Source organism: Mustela nigripes, chromosome 16 (genome assembly GCF_022355385.1).
Source record: "Mustela nigripes isolate SB6536 chromosome 16, MUSNIG.SB6536, whole genome shotgun sequence".
Taxonomy (NCBI): Eukaryota; Metazoa; Chordata; class Mammalia; order Carnivora; family Mustelidae; genus Mustela; species Mustela nigripes.
In genome coordinates this window covers 24,729,784-24,750,497 of record NC_081572.1, presented here as the reverse complement: position 1 = coordinate 24,750,497, position 20,714 = coordinate 24,729,784, and the positions used below count along the sequence as shown (strand labels likewise).

Below are 20,714 nucleotides of genomic sequence, written 5' to 3'. Positions count from 1 at the left end.
TTAACTTTAGAGTAGTTTTTGTTCAAAGTCTCCACGAAAGGCCATCATGTTTTTTTAAACCATATACTATTTCTAAATACCATGATCCACAACTCTGATCCCAAGAGAACTTAAAGAAGAAGACTAAAATTCTTCTTTCTTATGTTATCTACCCATGAAGTTTCTCCACATGTACCAAATGTGCTTTAAAAAAAAAAAAAAAAAAAGTAGCTTGCACATGAAGACTTGTAGATTTTTAAGAACAGAGATTTTTATCATCTCTTCAATTAATAATTATTTGTCAATTATTAGCTTCCTGAAGCATGACTAGTCATACAGACAATTTTTAACGATTGAACATTAACACTATACCCTTCCCTAAGCCAGAAAGGGGAAGAGTATTTGCTTAGAAAACCCTACAAAACTTCAAGCTAGAAACCCCCTCGTTTTTTTTTTAAATTCAAAACCCTTAGGGCCAGTTGTGTCTGAAATTCGTAACTTTTTGGAAAGGGAACATTTTGCATATATCCCGCAAGAAACACACATCATCAAACACATTAATATTTCTACAGCAGAATATATAAACAATCACCCAATGAGACACACAGAAACTGTAAGTAGGCTCAGGATAGTTTAAGACAGGTTTTGCCAACCAAATAAGTTACTAAAAACACTTAAATTTTCAAAAGCTCTTTGTATTTGGGAACTGCAGAAAAGGGACTATGGACCTATGGACCTATTCCAAGGCACCAGTACTATTCCAGCATTTGGTGAGCCTTAACATAAATACTACCTATGAGTGTAGGCCATTTTAGGAGAAAACAAAAGGTACAAATGTTTGAACACCTCTGTGAAAAGAAAGATTTCTGCAGAAATGAGCAAGAATACCACACAGCTTTCCAAATATTTCAAGCGTAATCTGCCCAGAAAAGAGCAGAGGCTCCAGTCATAGAAATTCCACAGGATGAAGAGGGAGTCTTAAAGGTCGTCTAGTCCATTACCCAGATACTCGAATCCCTGTCCATTCCCTCCTGGTCTGACTCTGGAATTCAGCTCTCCTCTCTAGCTTTCACCATCTACTCCCCATCTTACTCCACAGCAGACTTAATTGCTCCCTGACTTCCCTCCCACAATACTTAGCATATACCCCGGAGTAGAGAATTTACTAGCTCCTTCTAGTTATTTATATGTCTGTTTTCCCCATCAGACTGTGATCTTCTTAAGCCAGGGATCGTGTCTAATTAATTCGTGAATCTCCAGCAACTAGCACAGTAGCGAGTAGTTAATAAACATGTGTTGAATCGAATTAGATTTGCTTTGCAGTCCTGGCTCCATTATTGCCTAATGGGAATGGCTTGGGGCACTCCATTACATCTCTGTTCAGCTGCAAAGAAAAGGAATGGGGGTGTCCCTAGGTGACCTTACAAATCCTATCTAGCTCTGGAAAGTTTTAGCCTTTTGGAACGCATTTTCTGTCCGCTGTCCAATTGGGCAAATAAGGAAAAATTACAGCTTAGATGCAACAGGCCTGAGTGGGATCCCTAGGGAGTGGGCGCTGGTTCCCAACCACCCAGTCCTCTGCTTTGTTGTGCCCCCCGCCTGGAAAGGAAGGATGCTCCAAAACCCCGCCTATGCACCTATCAGCATCACCGGCCGGAAGGGCGGGGATTCGTGCCACCCAATGGCGCTACTGCTACACCGCGCCCCCACGGGACAGACTGCCAAGCCTAGCCAATCAAGAGAGGAGGGATCGTTCTCCACAGCCAGTCGCAGAGCCGTAGGGCCCGGCCCCGACACCGCCCCCGCACGCGGGGAGGTGACCGTTGGACCCAAATGGGCGGTGCCACCAGCCAATCAATACGCTTCTAGGTGTTCCAGCGACCAATTAACGAGAAGAACGCCTCCGAGCCAGGCAAGCAGAGGGCGGGAATAGTTGCAAGCATAGGCCGAGGCCAGGATTGGGCCCACATTTTTCTGTTGGGTATGGACAGAAGAGAAGGCTGCTGAGCTAGGTTCGGGGGAGCGGGAAGTTGGAACCCAACCACTGTGAGGCGTGGCCAACTGCGTCACGTTGCTCAATCGACTGCCCTTAGACACCCGCCATCCCTTCTGTCCCGTTCCTCTCACCTTCCTTCGCGGCATTGCCGGCGGCTGCGGCCCGACAGTTCCGACTCGGGCAGCGGCAGCAGCAGCAGTAGGAACGGTGGCTCCGGCGGGCTCCGTGGCGGCCTCTGTAGCAGTCCCAATCCTGCGGACGATCCCAAGTGCCTCCTGCTTCACAGCGTCTAGACCCTTCTGCGCAGGCGCCGCGGGCTGAGGCGCTTTTTCCTTCACTTCCGGCTGGGGCTCGCGTCACCTGACGTTGAGGGCCAGAGAGGATGCTGGGAGGTTAGCTCCTCCTGGTGAGGCTAGTGGGCGCCATTTTGGAACTGGGCAGGTAGTAGCACAGTTGTGGAAATCCGGGCCAGCCATTTTTAGTTAGGGGATTGGCACCTTTTGTGGACGTGGGCAGCCATTCTTGTTTGGGGCTGAAGCCTGACAATTGAAGTTAGCCGTTCTCATTTTTACCTTGGGCAAAATTTCCCTTCCCGGTCGTTTTAATTTCTGAAGTCGAGGAAGGAAACCCCCAGAATCCATCAGGTGGCTGAGGTTTAACCCCTTCGTTGCCTAATTGGCTAAAGGACATTTCTGTTTATCGTATAAATTCCAAGTTGGGAAGGGATATTTTGCACAAGAAATTGTATCTTGAAAGCCATTCTGTATCTCAAAGTGGTGGGAATGGGGCTTGTAAAAGGAACTAAAGGGTAGCGTCCATTATCAGGAAGTTCGTTTGTCTGGTAGAGGAGACATTGTCCTTGCCCTTAGCGAACAGCAAGTAAGTTAGCCGTTCACGTCGCGGAAAGAGGTAAAACCATTCTCCAGAAGCTGTAGCTCCAAAGAATCCCCAGTTTCACTCAACGGTGAGCGCCCACCTCCTTCCCCCGTTCTGTCTGGGTTTGAGAGCCCTGGGTGGCCCGCGGGAGTGGGGTGGGTGCCGGCGCGGTAGCAGAGTCGGAGAAGCAGTGAACTCCATTTAGCCCAAGTGATCTCTGGAAATCAAAATGCTTGAGCCCGGAGTTGGGGGAGGGAAGAAGAGGAAGGAATATTTTTAGTGAAGCTGGCTTTTAAAAAAGGCAATGGGTATTTAAATAATAACAACGACAATAATAATAATGGGGTCGGTTGTGAGAGGAAGGAAAAGCTGGTCAAGGATGTCAGGCTAAAAAAGCCATTTTTAAAAAGCTGAGAAGTGGAGAGCAGGCGTTGAGGATTTAACCTTGCTGGAGGAAATGCTTTCAGAGTCATTAAGTTAGAATCCTGGACCCCAGTTTCACCTGACTTTCCCCCCACCAGCCAAGCTAAAGAACAAAGCAGCAGAAAGTCAACATCTGATTGTTGAGAAAAACAGAGGACTCTGAAGAGTTCAAGTTCCAGACCCTTAGCACTGCCCTTGTCTGGGATATTCTGGGTTAGTGGTAAGACCCGCAGCTTTCAGTATTTAGTATTTAGCTTTAAGTGTTTCATATAAATACCTCTGAATAACCTACCTAAGCTTGAACTGTACATAAGAACTTGTTGGAAAAGGGCTCACGTTTCTTCCTCTTGTATCTCTTCAGCATTTAATTTTTCACTATTACTGTTATTTTGCACTACCTGGTGTGTTCCTGAGGTCAGTCGTGGATGCTCTGGCTCCCAGACTAGGGTAAGAAGATCTTGTGTTAAAACCTTGTCTCAGTTTTGTGTGTCATCCTTAATAGTGTGCCCAGACCATGCTACGCCCACACTAAATGCTTGCCAGTCAATCAGAACATGTTTACTGTTCCACAGTATCTGAATGGATAGCACTCAAAGATGATGAAATATCCCTCCCTGGAAATTAGTATTTTAGAATAAGATCTTATTGGGTCACCTGGGTGGCTCAGTGGATTGAGCCTCTGCCTCCGGCTCAGGTCATGATCTCAGGGTCTGGGGATCAGGCCCCGAATAGGGCTCTCTGCTCAGAGGGGAGCCTGCTTCCCCCCACCACCTATGCCGCCCACCGCTCTGCCTGCTTGTGATCTCTCTCCCTCTCTGTCAAATAAATAAATAAATAAATATATTTAAAAAAAAAAAAAAAGATCCTATCCTAACTTAACCATTCATCATACAAATACCAGCATTACAGATGTTCAGCATTAATCGCTTACACTGAATTCTCAAACACTACAGCTGATGCCGAAGAATTTACAGTTTCATTTAGACATGGTTCTTGTCCTTGGAAAGTGTGCACTCTGGTGAAAAAATACTAACATCAATAGGATAATAGAGAGATGATCAAAAGGAAAATGTATACTTAAGAGAAAGTAGAACAGCTAGTTATATTTAGAATGGGGAAGAGGGAACCCTAAAAGCTTTTTTTTTTTCCTTCCTTTCTTTATTTGAATCAAATATAATCTTTACTTTAAAGAACATTTTCATCATGGCGCAATTAGCTCCTGAAGCAGGAACCGATGTTGGTTTCAAAGTTTCTTGGCTAGTTGCCCGGGCCCAGCCTCACCACCAGATTTCACAGGCTGCTCAGCTCCACTGTTTCTCCTGCCTTTACACTTCACACAGGCTTTTTTTTCCTGCCTTGATACGTCTTTCTTGAACATTTACTTTCTTCAGAAAGCTTTTCCTGATTGGGGCACCTTGGCATCTTAGAAGGCTGTGTCTGACTCTTAGTTTCAGTTCAGGTCAGGATCTGGTGGATCCCAGGATAGAGCCTACCACGTCAAACTCTGAGCTCAGCAGGGAGTCTGCATGAAGATTTTCTCCTTCTGCCCCCCCCCCACCCCCGCCACTGGCCTCTCTCCAGCTCTGTCTCTGAAATGGATAGGTAAATCTTAATTAAAAAAAAAAAAAAAAATTTCCTGATGTATTCATTCTAAGGTAGTAGGGCATAGTGATACATTATTTTACATTTACTACTATATTTATACAGTTTATACAGTTTGGTTGATGTTCTGTTCCCCTTTCTCCTTTCCAAACAGATAATAGGAACTCCTATTTATTTTAGTCATAGCTCTACTAGTACCCAGTCCAGGGCTCTGGTGTCAGATCAGGAACTGGCTTTCAGCTCTGCCACTTTCTGTCTGCATTGCTCTCTGACAGGTTTTTTAATTCGTGCCTCAGTTTTCCTATCTGTGAAATGGACACACTGACAGCCGCTTCCTAGGTTATTGTAAGGATTCAAGGAGACAGCTGTCGTAAAGCATTTAGCACAGTTCCTGCTGCAGTAAATACTTTGTAAATGGCTGTCGTTAGTGATATTTATAGTTCAGTCACCATAGCCATGGCTAACATCCTACTGTTAGTGAATATATCTTTACCGGGTCTAGCGATTGTTTGCCTTTGTCTGTTCAACCTCACCTCAGCTCAAGAAACATGGAGTGATAAGCCCGGGAATTCTGTCTCAGGTTTTGGGCCACATCCAATAGGGGCAAAACACCATGTGTCCCCAAGCCAGTAATCTCATGGTCCCCAAATACTGTGGAAAAATAAAAGGACGAGTAAGGGTCAGACCTGGTACAGAGGAGGAAGTAGAGTGTTTTGTCTGGAGGGTAAAGGAAAGGGTTTCTAGAATAGGTGAAAGAATGGGGTTTCATGGGACAGACAACTTTGCCAGCAGGTAAGAAGAGGGGCTTTCAGTGCAAAGGGAGCCAGCAGTGTGCAGGAAAGTGCAGAGGAACAGAGCAGCACAGTATGCGGTGGTGACTGACTGACTTGAGGGCAGGGTGGAGTTGGGTTTGCCAGAGAAGAGGCAGGAATGGTTTTGGCAAAGCTCTGCTGAGGAGCCTGGACTGGAGGTGATGGGACATCTCTGAAGGCCTTTAAGCAGAGTAGTCCCACGATCACACTAGCACTTAAGAGATCTCTTTCTACAAGCTGTGAGGGGGACTCATTAGAGGGGCAGGGAGACCAGTGAGAATCCCTCTGTAACAAAAACTAACCATATCCAGAGTTGAGGAACTGAACTGGGCAGGGGGCGGAGGGCTGATCTTTTGTGCATTCTTGCTGTCTTGTCTTTCTTGTATCTATATCTTGTCTCTTCAGTCCCATTTGTAAGCTCCCTAAACGATCCCTCAGTTTCCTGTAAAATGCTCCCCTTGGGGTGCCCGGGTGGCTCAGTCATTAAGTGTCTGCCTTGGGCTCAGGTCATGATCCCAGGGTGTTGGGATCGAGCCCCGCATCAGGCTCCCTGCTTAGGTATTTCAAATGCAAAGTGGTGTTGTTTGTTGTTTGCTTCAGAGGTCTGGGAGCTTCTGGAGGTTGGGAGCCTTGCCTGGCCGAGTTACCCCCACCTCCCCTAACCCCCAACCCCGTCTCCAGCTTCGCCCTGGCCGCCTGACCTCTTCAAGGGCTTAGGAAATGCAGTGGCCACTGCCAGGTGTTGGCTGGTTAGGTAAGACTTGCCCAGAACCAGCCACCCTCTCTCCTTGAAGCCTGTTTTTGACCAGGGATATGCCCCGGAGGGGTTAGAGATGGTAGTTACTTTGTGTGCAGACCACTATCCTATCTAGCCATCCACCTATAAGGTGGAGAAGACTGCCTTGCCTTTGGGAGTGGCTAGCATAGCCAGGCCAATCTCGTGACTTCTCAGTAGAAGCGTTGGCCTAGTCTCTGGCCCTTTGGGAGACCCTCGGAGGTTGCTGATGGGACCATAATTCATATTCAAATTTTTCCATTCACAGCTGCCTTCAACATGGAGTCAGCACAGTCACTAAGGGTCACTTCTGTCTCGGAGGTGGCCTGGAACTTCTCTTACCTTCTTGGCGCCTTGTGAATTTGGTTTCTCCATCAGCCTTATCTACCACCCACCCCCAACCCCACCCCCGGGGGAAGACATGGGACAGATCCCAGCAGGCTCAGGCACAGCTCCCCGCCTCTGCAGCTGGGGTTATAAATAACCACCAAAACTAAACAGTCAAATAACTACATTTTGAGACTTGCTTAAAAAAAAAAAAAAAAAAAAACCACCCTAATCCTGATTCAATAGCAATTCTCCCTCTCCTGACCTTCACCTCCCCGCTTCCTCCACTTATCTACCTCCCTTCCCTGATCTAAGCTCCCTAGGGAAGTCAGTCTGCGCAGCACAAAGGCTGCGGGTGATAAAGACATCCTTTTCCATATTTGACAGGGCCAAAGCCCTCCAGGGCTGTAGTTATAGTTACATAGTGTTGTTATGGCAGCAAAGGCCTCAGGGCGACATATGTTCCTGGGTGGTAATTGGGTTTGCTTTAGCAGACTGTCTCTCCCTGGGTTCTCCAAGCCCAAATTCACTTATCAAAAAGACAGGGGAATTGTTCTTATGGGTGGGCCTTCATTTTTTTAAAATTTATTTTATTTTAAGTAAGCTCTAAGCCTGGTGTGGGGCTTGAATTCATGACTCCAAGATCAAGAGCTACTTGCTGTACTGACTGAGCCAGCCAGGTGCCCTGCATTCCTTTTTTCCTTTGAGCAAAACCAAATTCTTCTTCACTCCCCAAATGGAACATGCCCAGTGATCCCAGGTTAAGACTTTCTGGACGGCAGGCACTTTCATTTATTCATTCAACAAATATTTACTGAACCTCTGATAAGTGCTAGGATTGGGCTGGGAGCTGAGTGCAACCATGGATAAGCAGATGTGGTCCTTCCCCTCCTGGAGCAGAAGATGTAGGACAAGTGTGTATAGAGGGGGCTGGGAGAGTATGACTTTCACCTGCGCTAACCCCTCCACCTTTTCAAACATTAACACAACAGAAATACAGTAAATAAGGTGCTTGGGTATTTTTTTTTTTAAGATTTTATTTATTTCTGAGGGAGTGAGAGAGAGCATGAGCAAGGGGGAGGGGCAAAAGGAGGGGGAGGGGAAGAAGCAGACTAGCTGCTGAGCTGGGAGCCTGACATGGGGCTCAATCCCAGGACCCTGGGATCGTGAACTAAGCTGAAGACAGAGGCCCAACGGACTGAGCCACCCAGGCACCCCAACACTAAATAAGTTGTGAGAGAATAAGACCTTAATCTCGCCGCTGTCACACAGCTAGTTTTCTTTTTCACAGATGACCTTTCACAAATGTGTTCCATCACATGAACACATTTTATTATCGTGCATATTTTTGTATAGATGCACCCATTGTTTACATGAAATTTTATATTTACATATTCTCCACATGCGCCATGTTTCTCTATGGTCTTCATAATTGTAATTATGATCATTGTGTGACGTCACCTTATGGTACTGTGACATATGTGCTTAGTCCCCTGTGTGGGATTACTGAGGATCTTTTACATCAGGTAACGCTGCCTCGAGCGTCTGCATGCCTCTGTAGTTCTCTTTTGTGTTTATGTCTACCCCTTATGTATGTATCACTTTTTCTCTTTCCCCAAAGACTTGCCCAAATGTGAAGTGTCACCATCATCATGTGAGGTGCCAATTTTAAGACATTATTCCCAGAAGTGAGTGTTACCACTTCATAAAATCTTGCAGTTTGGGGTGCCTGGCTGGCTCAGTCTAGAGTGTGCAACTCTTGATCTTGTGGTTGTGAGTTCGAACCCCACCTTGGGTGTAGAGATTACTTAAAAATAAAAATCTTTAAAAAAAAAAAAAAAAGATCTTGGGCGCCTGGGTGGCTCAGTTGGTTAAGCCTCTGCCTTCAGCTCAGGTCATGATTCCAGGGTCCTAGGATCGAGCCTCGCATTGGGCTCCCTGCCTAGCAGAGAGCCTGCTTCTCCCTCTCCCTCTGCCTGCCGCTCTGCCTACTTGTGCTCTGTATCTCTGTCAAGTAAACAAATAAAATTTTAGAAAAGAAGAAGATCTTGCAATTTTAGTCAAAATGAAAACTGTGCCTCCCTCTGATGTACTTTGGATTTGATTCCTGGTAAGGATTTACTTCCGTCTCTCCCATGTGTTCCTTTACTAGTTCTGTTTCCTCTTCCATGGAATCCTACTCATTACCCCTTTCTCTGCTGGGGTCTTGAGGATTTTCTTTTTGCGTCTGAACAAGGGTCAGATGGATGGATGGATGGATAAATAGATAGGCAGATGCTTTGTGTGAGCCCCGGTTGGTTACGGAGTCAGTGTTATTAAGAACGCAGAACCTTTGCTTTGTAATTCTTGCCCTAGTGTTTTCTCCTGTTTCCCTCTGGCTTGCTTGTGACCTCTAGGGGTAAGTTCCTAGTCAAGTGTGCAGGCTACTGAGAGAGAAGGGCCCCTTGAATGGAGTGTGGAGGTGACAGGCATGAAAGCCGTGAGGAGGCAGTCTCCATTTTTACCTCAGCAAGCGGCAAGGGGCCACTTTAAAAGAACTCTTGCCTTGAAGCACCTGGGTGGCTCAGTGGGTTAAGCCTCTCTCTTTTCGGCTTGGATCATGATCTCAGGGTCCTGGGATCGAGTCCCACATCGGGCTCTCTGCTTGGCAGGGAGCCTGCTTCCTCCTCTCTCTCTGCCTGCCTCTCTGCCTACTTGTGATCCCTCTCTGTCAAATAAATAAATAAAATCTTTAAAATAACTAAATAAATAAAAGTTAGTCTTGCCCATTACAGGAACATTGAAGATGGTTATGTGAACAGCATTTTCCCAGTGACCTAGGAGAAATCGAGTCCCAGGAAGGGGAAAAAAAAATTCCCAAACCAATCAAGCTTCGGGAGGATGAAAAATGACCCCGAATTTTGCCATTTGTAAACTGTGGGTCTTTTTATTTTGTTGGGAGATGCTTTCCCAGGAATGGGGGCTAGGAATGGGTCCCTCTGAGTCATATACACACGCTTACCCAGTCTCCCTTGTGACTAACTGTAGCCAAACATGAACCAACTGGCCAAAGTTAGGGAGGCAAGCTGCAACTAGGAAAAACATTTCTCTGTTTAAGGCAAACCCACACATATACGGTCCAAACCCACAACTGTGGGCTTCTTAGCCTTGCTCTAACCAATATCAAGGGCTTCAGATAATTGGGTTTTTGTTTGTTTGTTTGTTTTTACTAGTCTAGAAATTACTTGAGGATAAGTGGGCATCTATCTGGTCATCAGCTTACCTGCCTTGCTTTGCCAGTAGATGTCACTACACCAAACCACATTCTCCCAAAAATAGTCCAAGAAAGAAGGAGAGGCCTTCCTAAAGGCTAACCATCCAACCATCATGACCCTTTACTCCCAGGACTTCCAGTAATACCAGTGCAAATCTATCAAGGGTATGTAAATATACATGGTTCTAGACAGTGCTGAGGTTGGAACTCAGCAGGTCAGAACCCCAGGTTCTGGGGAATCAAGAGTTCTTATCCAGGGGCCTTCCCCAGATTGGGTGGGAAGAACAGCTGTACAAGAAGGGTGGCAGGGTGAGCAGGCCTTTAAAAGGGGGGGCGTACATGATAGAGTTATCTAGGAACAAGAGTGAAAAGTCTTGGGGCTGTTCCAGATGTCACTGCAGAGCTGATACCTCAGGCAAAGCACTCCACCCACCCTCCACCCTGCTCCTCTGTCCACATGAGCAGGGGCCATCCCTTGCCTGGAGGGCTGCAGGGCTGTGGGGCCGGCTGGTGAGTCCTGGGCCTCCCCAGTACAGAGAGAGCCACACCATGCCAGGACACTGGGAAAATTCTTAGCACTTCAGGCCATTATTACTATTCTCCTTTAAGACAAGTACGAACAGCATCAGTAATCTGGGGAAAACAGCCATTCTTAGCTCTTTTTTTAAAAAAATTAAATAGTTCTGTTTTTTAAGATTTTATTTATTATTTGAGAGATCACAAGTAAGGCAGAGAGGCAGGCAGAGGGAGAGGGGGAAGCAGGCTCCTCACTGAGCAGAGAGCCTGATGTGGGGCTTGATCCCAGGACCCTGAGATCATGACCCGAGCTGAAGGCAGAGGCTTAACCCACTGAGCCACCCAGGTGCACCTCTTAGCTCTTTTGTAGATTTTTGTTTCATGTACTTCTGGAGAATAAAGACTAGAATCCTTACCTGGCAGCTGGAGTCCTCATCTCACACAACCTTATTCTCTGGTTTGTAGCCTCATTGGCCTCCCTGCAATTCTTCTGGAGGGCACTGGTTCCTTCTACCTCAGGACCTTTGCACTTTACTCTGCCTGGAATGTTCTTCCTCATACTCTTCTTCACCTATTTCCACTAATCATTCAGATCTCAGGCCAAATGTCACTTCCTGAGGGAACTGTTTCCTAAAGCTTCCAGACTAGATTCAGGTTCCATTTCTATACCCTTAGGCACCCTGTACGTTTCTTCATAACTCTCGTCTCCGTTTATAGGTACACATTGACTTGTGTGACTTCTGGATTCTTTATCTTCCATCCCCTAACATACACCCCAGACCACAGTATCCTCAGTACCAAGCACCGTGCTTGATAGGCACTCACCCTGTTTCATTCTTGGGTGTTTGAAAGCATGGCCAACAGTTAAATGAAGGAAGTTAGAAAACGTTGTGTTACCCGTGTATATACATGCATATCACATTCGTATACAAAATATAGTGCCTAATTCCTGTCACTTGCCTCCCAAGGAAGACCCATCAGAGTCCAGAGAAAGGTCATGTCAATTATTAGCCAAGGGAAAAGTGGGAAAGTCACCCTATGAGGCAAACTTTAAAAGACTGCGGAAGGAGGGAGGCTGAGGAGTTGAGCCCCACATGTGAAAATGGAAAGCAGTTACCTGCCTTCTGGATTACCAAATCCCAAAGCACAAAGGAAAATCCGTTGAAAACTAGATTGTGGACTCAACAAAGAAGTGAACTATGTGTGTAGTTCACCTCCATCCCCCTAGCACCGAGTGTGATGCCTGGCACATAGTAGGAATTCAAGAAACATGGGTGAACTCTCTTGTTGTTAAAGCTTAAAGGCGGTAGACTCGGGTCTCTGGACAAGGTAGCGTGGAGTTATTCACTTGGGAAACTCCAGAGGCAAGAAAAAGAGAAAAAGTACAGAATAGGGTCAAGAAGGGTTCCTTTACATGTAGAGACAATAGCCGTACAATAGACTGTTTCAGGGACATTAGGGCTATTCAAGGCCCATCCCTTGACCTTTTGAGATCACACTTATGAAGGACATTACCGGGCGCTTTCACGGAAGGCGTCTTCTTCCCACCAGCCAGAACCAAACTGTAAACTATATAAAGCACCTGTCTCATCGTACCCCACATTATCTCCTTCAATGCCCTCCAGACTGTTGGGCACATGCCCTGTGGGTCCCTGGGGCATATTGTGCTCTGGTTTTTCACCAGAGAAGGGAAAGTCCCAGAAGGTGGTGCCCTTCAGTCAGGAGTAAAAATGGCTGCATCTCTCAGGGCAACCAAAGCCTGGGCCTGGCATTCCCAAGCCCACAGCAGGGAGGCCATTAGCCCCGATTCCAAGAATCCCTGCAACCAGCATCTCTGGCTTTTAGCCTTCCATCCCTGGCACTTAACCCCCTGGCCCCTGAAGCAGGGACGTTTCAAATAGTTTTTCTTGGAACCATGGAGGGTTCAAAAGAATTCTTGTACATGAAAAAAGGGAATCCTCTAAAAACAGCTATTGAGCTGCTCGACCTCACAGATTTCTTCTAACCCCGGCAGTGCAAGTCTTACAGAAGAGCCTGCAGATTTAGATGTGGATCCATTAGTTTCATTCTAGCCAGTTCCATGAGTCTCAGCCTAGATGGTACCCAAGCCTTGGGCCCCAGGAGGGGTGTGGGCTCTCTCTGGAAACTGAAGGCACAGGAATCAAGAAAATACTTTGACTCTTGTCCGTGGTGTACTGATGCGTCATGGAAACTAGTCCCAGGGGCTTCCCCTCACAGCTCCCCCACCCCCCCCCTTCCAGCAGCCTATAAATCACAGAGTATTAAATACTGTCTGGAGGACCCTTTTTACCCCACCCCTTTCTGGAGCTCCCTGCCAGGCAGAAGTTTGCAGCAAACTAAGCAGAGAGAAGAGAGAATGGGCACCAGGCAGGGGTGCTCATTATTTATCTGCCAAACACCGCAAGTCGGGTACTGGTCCCCAACACGCTCAGACAGGCTGGACCAGCAGTGCGGCCAGTGTTTTCTGGCCTCGGAGAGCACCTTATTTGGCTGCCCCGCCCCAGAAGTGGGGGAGATAGAGTCAAGGGGTAAGGCCCTTCCTTTTGTGATCACGGTGGTTTCAGAATTAAAACACACTTTCGGTCCTGGATCAGCTCTTGCCTTCTTACCACCCTTCTCTGCCTAGTGTTCCCTAGGGCCTCCTCTTGTTGCCTCTCTTTTGACCCCCACAAAGAGCTTTCTCACTTTACCTGCCATACTGCAGAAATTTCTTGAGTCTTGGCTCCAGAACTCTGGTGGCCCTGCTTAGAGAGCAGCACTAACTAATGCTTCCACCTCCTTTTATTTTCTCTCCTTTCTCCTAATGGAAATCCCCCAGCTTCCCCATCTCTCTTTCTTCCCCCAAGCTAGGAAGCTTGGAGGAAGCAAATGGATTTGATACTAAGCTAGTCTACTGAAGGAAAGACATGCTTTTGCCAAGGAAAAGTTCCAAAAAGTGTTCAACTCCCACACCAGGAACAGCTGGAACCTGCTAGACTCACCTCCATAATTTCTGAGCACTGCTTCCTGCAATATAAACAAAGTCAGAATTCTAGTAAGTTTAGGGCTGGGGAAGTGGCAGAAAGGCAAGGGAGTGGGTGGTCTGATGGGTGGCATGACTGGTCTGGCCTGTATTCCCTACTCCAACCTTTGACCTCTGGGTAAGGGGTGGTGAACCCATGCCCCATAGTGGTTATACGCACAGTCTTTGAAAGCAGGTGGACCTGTCACTTTTAGCCATATAACCTTAAACCCATTTCCTAACCTCTCTGAGCCTCAATTTTCTCACCCGTGAAATGGGGTAATTATACCTTCTGTATAAGGTATAAACTATGAGTATTAAATGAGACTGTGTGTGCAAATTGCATAGCCTATAGTAAGCACCCAGTAAGTGGATGTTTTCTTCTAATGCTATGTAGCAGGGGTACATGGCCTTTGGCATCCTGATTATATTACTTCCTTCCTGGGGGGCTGATGTTAATGTCTGCACAGGTGGTACAGACTTCTGGGGCATTTTGAGGAATGCAGGCCCATCGCTGGTTCAGGGATCCCAGAATTTCCAATCTGCCTTGGGAAGAATTCAGAGTTGAGTGTATAGGGCCAAGAAGTTGACAGGGCAGTTTCTAAACCCTTGCTTGATATTCTGGGCAAACACCCAGGAGGTCAAAGAATTGGATAGAGCTTCTGGGTGGGACTTCCAAGGAAAGTGCCAACTTGCGTGATATTATCAGAGTGGCATGGAAGAAGCAAGGCCCAACTGCTCCCTACCCCAGCAGAATACAGGTTACTTTGTAGACTACCAGGCCTTTGCCCAAGTTGATTGGAAGCAGGGGTCACAAAGGCCACTGGTGGAATGTATTGGAACATTCCAGGCCCTTCCACTGTACAGGAACACAACTCCTCAAGTCTTTGAGCCATTGGGGGCTTCTAGGATTGAGCACAAGCTCATACCCTCCATGATGCAAGCAGGAGAAACCACCTGCTCTGAAAGGTGAACGGTTCTAAGTGTCATGAAATTACTAAATGGGAAGAGCGTCAACCCAGCCCTTTGGGACTTTCTCATGAGATAGACAGACTTGGCTGCCAAAGCCATTTTGTTGAGCCAGAGCCATCTTGTGGAATGCATGTGTTGGGTATAGGATATCCATAGGAAAACCAGGAATAGGCACCTCATTTAGTCAGGGCTCAAGAGTTGGAAGGGATATAACCAGACTTCATTCTTCCAATCAGAAACAAAGCTTACCATGAAGCTTAATGAACCTTTAAGAGTCTGATCCCCTCCCTTGCACAGAACTCTTCTAGGGCCTTGTACCTAATTCTATAACTTCTTTACTCCTTAACTTAAAGAGGAACCCCAGATGATAAACATGAGTCCTCAGAAAACCTGGAGACTTCCTTCCCTCCTTTCGGTCAGCAGGACTTTTAACCCCAACTTCCAAGAGTGATCAGGAATATTGAGGAGTTCTTGAACATTCAAGAACATTCAATAAGTTGGAGAAACAGTCTTAAATAACCAATACTGACTCACCACTGCCCAGAGCAGTGCTCACATTAGGGGCTGACACGAAATACAAGAGCGGGGGCACCTGGCTAGCTCAGTCATTTAAGCATCTGACTCTTGGTTTTGGCTCAAGTCATGATCTCCCAGTTGGTTGCGGATCAAGCCCTGTGTTGGGTTCTCTGCTCTGTGGAGTCCGCTTCAGGTTCTCTCCCTCTCCCCCTCCACAACCTCGAATAAATAAATTTACAAAAAATATGGCAGCAAATGGTCCCCCTTCCTCCGAACTGGGGAGAAGGGACAAATATATATGAAATGACTTAGCAGACGTAAGAAAGCTACCCGTAAGCTCAGACAAAATAATAGGCAGCAAGTTGAATGCCTAAGTCAATTACCTAAGTGCTGAGGGAATCATTAGCGCCTGACCAGGTTGGCTGAGGAATGTTTGGAGGAAGTGAGGTCTACCTGGAGGTTAAAGCAGATGGTGAAGAAGACAGTATTGCCAAGAGGCAGGCAGGGTCAAGGGCAAACCTCATATACCAGAGAATAAAAGTGAAAAACCTCATATACCAGAGAATAAAAGTGAAAAAAACTGTCTGGTGATAATTCATAGTTATCTATTACAAAAACCCTTTAGAGATAATATTTTGAGCTCTGAAAATAAGCTCTGGAGCCTGTGCCCCGGATCTAAAGGAAATCAGACTGCAAACCAACTTTCTAATCAACTCCTTCCTTCTGTTACATTTACAGTCTTTTTTAGTTGGATCTCGTGATACTTGATGCCTGATTCGGCGCATGGTGGGAGGCAAAGGGAGAGGGATTGGATGTGGAATCAGATAGAGAATGTTTATGGTGATGTAGTTTATTTGCTCCCAGATTTTTGAGGCCAATTTAAGGTAAATGGGAAGGGAAGAGAGAAGTCAAGGGGGCTGAGGAGTGCCTGGCTGGCTCGGTGGGTGGAGTGTGTAACTTTTGATTTCCGAGTTGTGAGTTTGAGCCTCACGGTGGGTATAGAGATGACTTAAAAAAACACAAATCTTTAAAGATATATTTATTTTAGAGAAAGGGAGGAGCAGAGGGAGAGGGAGAATCTTCAGCAGACTCCATGCTGAGCGTGGAGCCTGATGTGGGGCTCGATCTCACAACCTTGAGATCATGACCTGAGCCAAAACTGAAGGTCGGATGCTCAACTGACTGAGCCCCCCAGGTGCCCCCTCCCCAAAATACAAATCTTTAAGAAAATAAAGGGAGCTGAGACTCTGCAGTCTCCTGGAAGTATGCATAACCAAACCTTTTTTTTTAAAGATTTTATTTATTTATTTGACAGACAGAGATCACAGGTAGGCAGAGAGGCAGGCAGAGAGAGAGGAAGGGAAGCAGGCTCCCTGCTGATCCTACCCTGGGATCACAACCTGAGCCAAAGGCAGAGGCTTTTACCCACTGAGCCACCCAGGCACCCCCCCCAACCTGTCTTCTTCAAAGACTCTGATCTCTGAGAAGGCCTGGTGGTGGGGGTGGGGGCGGTGGCGCAAACTGTTCCTAGGAAGGCACGGCTCTAGATACCAAATGGTTTTCCAAGGCACCTGTGATCAGATGACCTGGCAGAAGCCAAGTTCATTTTTGTGAGACCCTGCGTGCATGTCAGGCCAGCGCTTGCTGAGTAATGAGAGTGATGACCAAGACACACCTGTTCTCCTTAGGAAACTTCTCTAGGTTAGAGAGGAGGACATGTGTAACAAATGAAAAATGCCAGCCTGAGTGTTCCATAGGCCAAAAAGCCAAATCTTATGTCTTTCACAGTGACCTTTTATTTATTTTTCATTTTTTTAAAAGATTTTATTTATTTATTTGACAGAGACATAGCAAGAGAGGGAACACAGTAAGGGGAGTGGGAGAGGGAGAAGCAGGCTTCCCCCCGAGCAGGGAGCCCAATGTGGGGCTCGATGTGGGGCTTGATCCCATGACCCTGGCCTGAGCCGAAGGCAGATGCTTAATGACTGAGCAACCCGGGTACCCCTCACAGTGATCTTTTAAAAGGGAAATAATGAGAGTAGCTCTGTTTGTTTCCCGAGACATTCCCTTAAAAGATGAGCAGGGGTTGCCGCACATCCGAGATCCCTCATTCATACACATATCTAGCTCCTCTTTTTTAGGAAACAGCTTGATTGAGGTATAAATTACATACCACAGAATTGACTTATTATATATTTATAGCCATGGGATTTCCTTTAGTAAGTTTCTAGGTTTGTGCAACCATCACCACATTCCAGTTGTGGGTCCTTTCTGTCCTCCCCAAAAGTTTCACTGTGCCGGTTCAGGTAATCCTGGTTCCTCATCCCAGCCCTAGGCAAGTCCTGATCTCCTTTCTGTCTCTATAAATTTGCCTTTTCTGGACATTTCATATAAGTGGAATCCTATAATACATGGTCTCTTGCATCTGGCTTCTTTCACTTACCATCATGTGTCTGAGGTCTATGTATACTACCGCATATTGCAATAATTGTTCCTTTTCTCTGCTGAATAGTATTCCACCTAAATCTTGTTTTGAGACAACACTGAACAGCATGCAGGAGCCCTGGTCTCTGACCCTGTGTCGGATATCCTGAGTGCCCTCTGACCAGCCCTTCTCTTGTTTGGGCATCCATTTCTCCATCTGTAAAATCAGAGGACTGATCAGGAAGAGTCTCTAACATCTCTCTCAATAATTCTTCTTCTTCTTCTTCCTTTTTTTTTTTTAGATTTTATTCATGCATTTGAGAGAAAGAGAAAGAGAGAGAGAGAGCATGAGTAGGTGGAGGGGCAGAGGGAGAGAGAGAAGCGGACTCTCCATGGAGCAGAGAGCCTAATGCAAAGTTCAATCCCAGGACCCCAAGATCATGACCCAAGCCAAAGGCAGATGCTTCAATGACTGAGCCACCCAGGCGCGCCCTCAATTCTTAAAAAAAAAAAAAAGAAAGAAAAAAATCTACTTTGTATTTTTCATGGAGTGTCACTAGGACCAGTATTCCAAAATTTTGACGTCTCTGACCCCGCATTTACCCTTTACCTGTTTTAGAACTTCCACCATATCCTATATGGTTAAGGATTAGGAAACTTCGTTTTAAATAGCTTGCCATTTAGCAGGAAAGTTTGATTCCCACTGAGAGGAAGAGTGAAGGAGTGAATGTCATTCAGTCTGAAAGACAGAAAATGAGCACTTGAGATAAGTATGCCAGAAGACAGGAAGTGGTGGGCCACAGCAGGGGATGATATGTGTCAGAGGCAGCCCCCAAGGTCGAAATCCAGGCCAACGAGTTACCTTGGGAGTAAGAAGGAAGGGAGAGAGGGAGAGAGAGGCCACCACAGTGGGAGAAGTGTTGAGGGCTGGGACCCCTCCCTACTCTGTTCCCATAACCTCATTCATTCCCTCAACCCTCCTTCCCCATCCCTCTCCGGCTGCTCTGCTCCTTCAGTTCTGACCCCATTTCCTCAGGATCTCATTCCCTGAGGAGCCGGGCCTGACATTTCAGACAGAGGCTGAGGAAAGGAGGTAGGTCGGAAAGAGACACAGTGTGTCTGCGTCATCTTATGTTCTGTTTTATTATTTGGGAACCTGAGGCCCAAAGACGTAAGCACTTGGACATTTACCTGAAAGTGCAGAGACAGTCCGCCAGGTACCCAGGAATATCAAGAGCTCTCTATTCTCTGAACAATTGCTATGAAGTGTCAGGTTTTGGAGGGTAAAAATGGTGGTCTGGAATTCCCATGCTTGTTTGTAATTGTGGCACAGAGGAATAGGGTGAGGGTCAGGGTGCCCTGGAAATAGGGCCAGACAGCACCATCAGAACTAGAAACCTTCTCTTGCTTATGAGGACCCCAGCCTTCTCTTAATTCAATAGACAGCAGGATAAGACCTCCTTGCTGATCCTCTGATCTGCTAGAATTCCCTCCAGTCTTTGGTCGTGGTACTCCCTGAGACTCCTGCAAGTTATGGCCATACTTCGTGTATGTAGTCCTCCACTTTTGCTGTTTTTGAGTGCCTGCCTCTGACCCAAACTCTCTGAAGGCAGGAACCAGGTCAGGTCTCAATCAGATAGCATCTAGCCAGGTACCATTTCTGCATACAGGCTTCAAGGCCTGCTGGGTTGTGACTTTCAGCATAGGGACCATGTTTCTGAACATTATTGTCATTCCTTAGTGCCCAGCTCTGTGTCCAGTACCTAGTGATCATTTGAATAAATTTGTACTGAGTGAATTAATAACTATCATGTTGATAAGGATGACAGGGGGAAGATAACAAAGGGTTGTTTTGTTTGTTTGTTTGTTTTGCAAGCTACAAGATGCTTTGTAAGGCAAGGCATCTCCGTTAGCAGCACACAGCCTCCTCAAAGCCATGGTTTTCCTTCAGTGGAGGAAAAAGACAAGGGTTTATCTTCAGATGAGGTCTTTATCCCCACCATCAAGCCCATGGCAGGAGAAGCTATCGGTGATAGAGAAGGGAATAAGAGACAGCTGCTTGGGCATGATACTTGTGTAAGGAGGAGACGGGGATCTCCTATGTAAGCTTGCCTTCTCACTCCGGCTAGGTCAACTTGAGTGTCTCCTGCCAACAACTTATCTGGAAGGACCATGACTCTCTGGACTCAGAAGATCCAATTCTTCAGCTGTGCCATCTCCACTGGTTCTTCTTCCACTGTCCTGGTCCTCAATTCCTGGTGTTTTGGCTTTAGAACAAAATTTAAACACCATGTCCTTGAGACTATCCACGTTAGCCTTCTCTCCAACAGAAGAATGCATCTGCCTACTACTGTGCCATATTATCTTTAGAACCACTCTGTGAGGTTAATGGAGGTGATTTTTGCAGAGAGAAAGGATGCCACCTGCCCAAAGCATTTCAAGATTCATCATTCAGGGCTTTGCCCTCTAACACACACTGTATGGCTTAACCAATAAAAATTACCCATCATCTCCTAAGAGTGCCTGAGAATTTACATGTTGAGGGGTCCTAAAATGGATCTCAGGAAAGAACAGATTTCAAGAGATCAACTAGCCATCCTTTGGCTCTTAGGTAGGCCAATGGTCTAGAAGTTGAGCATTGGTTGGGAAAGTACTTCAATTTGGAGTCAAAAGACCTCGGATATAAATCCTGGGTCTGCCATTTACTGAGTGGATGATTTGGAGGAAGTCACCTAACATCTGTGAGTTAGCCTTCTATAAAACAGGGATAATAATGTCTGCATTTTTTTTTTTTTTTACTTTACATATCCATTGTGAAAATTAGATGATGTATATGAAAGTTGTAAAGTACTAGGCAAATGTTCATTTTAACGTCTCAGGCAAATTTGCATCTTTGGAGACTATGTAAAATACAAATAGTAATCCATCTGTGTTCATAACAGAGTTTTACAAAAATAGGAGTTCTGGTCTGGTGCCTGACTGCCTGAATAACCTTGGGCATGTTATTTCTTTCTGAAACCTCATTGAAGAAGTCTCATTGAAGACCATACCATCTCATAGGTGTGGTCATGAGCATTAAATGAGAGAACATACCTGGTGTAAAGAAAGAAGCCAGTTGGGGTGCCTGGGTGGCTCAAAGGGTTAAGCCTCTGCCTTCGGCTCAGGTCATGATCCCAGGTTCCTGGGATTGAGTTCTGCATCTCTCTGCTCAGCAGGGAGCC

The 20,714-nt window shown here is 46.2% G+C and overlaps 1 protein-coding gene and 1 long non-coding RNA gene across 3 annotated transcripts in view; one reads left to right on the top strand and one right to left on the bottom strand.

Moving 5' to 3' along the window:
- The window catches only part of KAT7 (lysine acetyltransferase 7), a 34,322-nt gene extending 32,014 nt beyond the window's left edge, over positions 1-2,308 (bottom strand). For both annotated transcript variants that reach the window (XM_059380060.1, XM_059380061.1), the window contains exon 1: positions 2,107-2,308. In XM_059380060.1, coding sequence (XP_059236043.1) covers positions 2,107-2,121 — 15 coding nt within the window. In that variant the 5' untranslated portion in view covers positions 2,122-2,308. The remainder of the gene's footprint in view (positions 1-2,106) is intronic.
- Positions 2,309-2,375: 67 nt separating this feature from the next.
- LOC132003982 (uncharacterized) lies at positions 2,376-20,010 on the top strand. The gene is made up of 3 exons (XR_009400384.1): positions 2,376-2,939; positions 3,636-3,721; positions 19,623-20,010. It is a non-coding gene; the product is annotated as an uncharacterized LOC132003982 (long non-coding RNA).
- Positions 20,011-20,714: the final 704 nt, after the last annotated feature.